This window comes from Gymnoscopelus braueri, assembly GCF_963280865.1.
Source record: "Gymnoscopelus braueri genome assembly, chromosome: 14".
Classification (NCBI taxonomy): domain Eukaryota; kingdom Metazoa; phylum Chordata; class Actinopteri; order Myctophiformes; family Myctophidae; genus Gymnoscopelus; species Gymnoscopelus braueri.
The window spans coordinates 31,532,620-31,537,619 of NC_137619.1; the positions used below are offsets into that span (position 1 = coordinate 31,532,620).

Consider the following 5,000-nt stretch of genomic DNA (forward strand, 5'->3'; position numbering starts at 1 on the left):
TCTGAGAGTGCACAAATTCACCTGAAAGGGTCCATTAATTTGTACACTCTCATGTTCTGGATATTACAATGTACGGTATATGTTTAATTGTGACTCTGGAACTCTGCGCCCATAAGATCTTGACACATTTTGTTGGTGTTGTTGAGATTCTAAATACATTGTGTAAACTTGATCATTCATTTGATCATCCCCCTAACCTGCAGGTGTTATGCACTATATAGCAGCTATATAGTGCATAAAACATGCAGGTTAGGGGGATGATCCAATATATTATAGCTCACTGAACCACCAGCACCAGGCCCTCCCGAATCCCCGCCAATTTAGCCCCTTTCATCCAAACATCTCTGTTGGGTATTGGATTGATGACCCGTGTACAGTTGGTCACACCACTGGAGTTCTGCAAAAACAGCTCATTTACATAATCGCATCATAAATACCAAGAATTCATTTAATCATCTCCTCTTTTCTCTTGCTCAGGGCTAAAGAGTGTTGATATGATAAGACAGCGAGTTATTAAGAAGAAAGGGAGCGAGAGAGAGAGGGGGAGAGGCAGGAGAGAGGGGGGATCAGCGAGTGAGCTTGTCCTGATTTAAGCTGCCGCTCGGGGCCAAATGAAAATTAATTAATTTCTGTGAAGAATCAATTTCTCAGAATGACAGTGTTGTGTGGGTATGTGAGAGAGACAAGAGTGTGAAAGTGAGAGATGAAACGGTTTGATAACATATTAAGTGATCACGCATAGCCCACTAAAACGGCAAAGTTTTGAGAGCAACAGAAAACTGCCATTCTTCATCCTTTATTGCTGGAATTCTGTACCCCACAATCACACATTAATAATACACACACGTACACGTAGACGTAGACGTACACACACACACACACACACACACACAGTTAGAAAAAGTTCACAGTTCACACACGCGCTCGCTCACACACGCGCACACGCACACGCACACGCACACACACACACACACACACACACACACACACACACACACACACACACACACACACACACACACACACACACACAGCATCTTCAGTGAGATGGTAGCCAGTTAGAAAAAGTTCACACACACACACACACACACACACACACACACACACACACACACACACACACACACACACACACACACACAAACATACACAGCATCTTCAGTGAGATGGTACATCATGGTAGCCAGTTAGAAAAAGTTATCTCTCTCTCACACACACACACACACACACACACACACACACACACACACACACACACACACACACACACACACACGCACACACACACAAGCACAGCATCTTCAGTGAGATGGTAGCCAGTTAGAAAAAGTTCTCTCTCTCTCACACACACACACACACACACACGCACACGCAGCATCCCTCATGATCAATCACGCAGCTCACCTGGCGTTGGTACAGTCGCTGTAGAGGGCCTCGAAGTCCTGTCTGGAGATGAGCTTGCAGCGGTTCACGCCGGGCTGGATGGCCCCGAGGCCCCGCAGCACCCGCACCTGCTCCACGTTGCAGACCACCGGGGTTATATCCAGCCGCTTGAGCTTGGTGTAGACCGTGTGGAGCCCGCCGACCAGGTGCTTGAGGAACAGGTCGAACGCCTGGGGCAGACACAGCAGCTCCGTGTCCCGCACCGTGAACGAGGCCAGCTTGGCTCCCTTCACCTCCACCAGCTTGCACTCGTTGTTCTGCGGCGTGTTCTCCACCGGGGACGGCGTGGCGTACACGGGCTTGGAGGAGGAGGACAGCGCCGGAGGAACGGCGGCTGCTCCGAGCTGCTTCTTCGCCGCTGTGCCCGTCGTCAGCACCGGGGTGAAGAAGCTCGGAGGAGCCGCTGCCGCGGCTCCTCCGAGCTTCTTCACCCCGGTGCTGACGGGGCTCAGGCTGCCGTTCGGCGGCAGTAACAGGTCCGGTCTGAAGGGGAGCTGGAGCAGCGCGGGGTGCGTCATGGAGACGGGAGGTGTCGGGGACGAGGAGGTGGAGGTGGCCGCAGGTGGAGGAGGAGAGCTGCTGGCCGGGGAGGTGGAGGTGGAGACCGGCGTCGGGTGGTGGTGGTGGTGTCCGAGAGGAGCGGAGGAGGGGAGCAGAGCGGTGGTGGTCATCATGATGTCCCACAGGATGGAAGACACTCACACACGAACCACAAGTTAACTTTGAACCGCGGGTCTGAAAGTGAACGAACTATCGATAAAGTAACTTTTTGCAGAGAGAACGCACGCTGGTGGTCTAATAATTTGCTGCTCCGATGTGCGAAGGAAGGAAAGTGAGTGTGCGTGTGTGTGCGGTGAGTGTGTGTGTTTTACGCGAGAAAGGGGAGAGAGAGGAGAACGAGACAGCGTCGGTGTGAAGAAAAACACATCACATCACAGTTGAATAGAGGGAATGAGAGGAGCTTGTCTAACGCTGGAGATGCTACTGTCACATTATCATAAAGAGGAGGAGCCTGGGCCATTCTTAGAGAGAGAGAGAAATACCTGTAAATACATTGGGAAAATTGCTGCTATTTTCAAAGATTTTATGTGATCTTTGTTATATGTATTTTTCAACAGCAAACACCATTTTGAATTTGTATTTTTTAAAGTCAGGGTTTTAGTTTTTTTTTTACCTACTATATATTTGATTGCAAAGTTGCAATGTTAGACAGCTCTGCTTTACACATTTCTTTATTCGAGTAGGGGTATAGTTTTAATTGTGTATTTGTTATTTTTGTTTGTTTTTATTTCACACTTGCTTAATTGGCAATGTAACATTAAGTATCCCATGCCAATAAAGCCCCTTTCAATTGAACTGAATTGAACTGAATTGAACTGAATTGAGAGAGATATTGAGAGAGAGAGAGATTGAGAAAGAGAGAGAGAGAGAGTTAACACTGGACAGATGTGTAGATACACCGTGTATATATAGGCTATGTATAAATCTTTTTTTTTGTGTTATCCCTTTTAACACATCTTGCCAAGTAATGGAATTGTTTTTGTCTCTTAATTCGATGGCAAACAACACCTTGGTTTAGTTGTATAGTATAACAATTCTAAGTGTAAGTAGTGTAATATAATATCTGAAGACACAGACAGAAAATAATGTCAAATGTTAAAAAACAATCCACAAGGAAGAATCCAAACATGCAGGCATGTGTCTATACAGAGAGAAGGCTGGGGAAAATGTCGTGTCCAAAGAAAGAGGAAGGCCAATAACCTTGAATTGGCCCCTTTTACCTGTCCCCTGTACTGCTCTGTCATCCAGTTCTCTCTCTCTCTCTCTCTCTCTCTCTCTCTCTCTCTCTCTCTCTCTCTCTCTCTCTCTCTCTCTCTCTCTCTCTCTCTCTCTCTCTCTCTCACACACACACCAACACAGCCGTCATTTACATATGGAGCTCGCAGTCCTTTCAAAGTGGCTTTCACGGAACATTGTGCTGATAATGATCTCGGTCTCAGAGGGAGAGAGAGACACATCTCCAGAGACCATCTCGCCATAAGACAAGAGCAGGAAGAGGATAAAAACTCCCACTGTACTTCAACTCAAAGACTTTAACACCCTTTTCCCTCACCCCCTTCCCCCTTTCTCCAATAAGCTCTCTTGTGTTTTTTAATTGGCAGAAATTAATCTTTGGGATGTAGATGGTAGATTTACATTCATTAAAAGTCAAGAGAGGAAGCCAGCCTTGATGCTAATCAAATCTGCTTAATTATGCTTAACATGAGTATCTCCGGGGGAAGATAGATAGAGAGGGAGAGAGAGACCTAGCTCAAACTTTTACTTTTTGCCTTTGAGAACTCCTGCTGAGTATGGCCTTTTCACTGCCAAATAGAAATGTCACGACTCTCTTTCTCTCTCACTTGATTAAAACACCAGGGTCTGTGTAAAGCAAAATTGATTTGAGCACAAAATTCCCACTCTAAAATGCTTAATAATTGGAGACAAGTATAGAACCATCTGTGTCAATGGTTCTCAACCATTTTGGTGCATGTGAAGCAGTACACGTTTATATCTATTCACATAATATTGAAAGACGGTGGTGGCAAATAGCTAAACAGGATTGCTCAACAAACAAATTAAAAAACAATAATCTTGGAAACTGTATCGTCATCATAAGCTATGTATCAGATTTTAATTAAACAAATTAATTTAATTTGATTTAATTTAATAGCAATTTGCTGTTACTTTAGTTGTTATTATAGTTGAAGCATAATATTAAGCCTAATATATCCTTAGTATAATAGTAGTAATACATTAGTAGTATAAATTAGGCTTTTGATACGCAGAATTACAACCAATTTTATCAGAACAATAACTATGAAAAATGGCTCTACAGCTGTCAACAGATGACCTGGTGGTGTGGAGATAGTCCTGGATGTTTCAGTCCCCACTGAAACCCAAAGCATCCATCTCTCCTGCATGGGAAACCAAACATCTATCGGTCAACCAAAGGTGAATCCCACCTTTTGACCTCAAGCAGATCGGGACTATAGCCCCTAACGCTAGAGTTTGAACCCGGGTCTCCCACAGGGGAAACTGATATATCTACTGCTCTGGTTCTTGTTAATATATACTTCAACATTTGTGCGACCTAATGATTAGGGCACATACCACAAGCCTCATTCATTCACTCCAAAGCCTATGTGGTACCTAGCCCTAACAGTGAGTCCCTGGCTCGAATCCTGGGCCCATGGACAATTTACCGCTGCATATCACTCCCCTACTCTCTCTCTTTAGCAAAACCCCCCCCCCCAATTTCGTTTTAAAAATAAATAAATAATAATTAATTATTATTAGGAGAATCCTCCTGGGTTGAGGGAGATGTAGGCTTTTGGTATGGCCCTGATCACTTTATTAGTATGGAAAATGTATTATTTTGTTATTTTGTTTATTTAGTACTCAGATATTGTCACTCTGCACCTATTGCACACTTGTCCGCTCTGGAAGAGGGTCCCCTCTTTTGCGATCCTTTCAGTCTTGAGGTTTAATCCATTACTTTTCCCGCTAAAAGGTGT

The 5,000-nt window shown here is 44.7% G+C and overlaps 1 protein-coding gene across 1 annotated transcript in view; it reads right to left on the minus strand.

Annotated features, from left to right (window-relative positions):
- The window catches only part of dachc (dachshund c), a 39,126-nt gene extending 36,844 nt beyond the window's left edge, over positions 1 to 2,282 (minus strand). The window contains exon 1 of the mRNA XM_080448990.1: positions 1,405 to 2,282. Coding sequence (XP_080305116.1) covers positions 1,405 to 2,117 — 713 coding nt within the window. The 5' untranslated portion in view covers positions 2,118 to 2,282. The remainder of the gene's footprint in view (positions 1 to 1,404) is intronic.
- Positions 2,283 to 5,000: the final 2,718 nt, after the last annotated feature.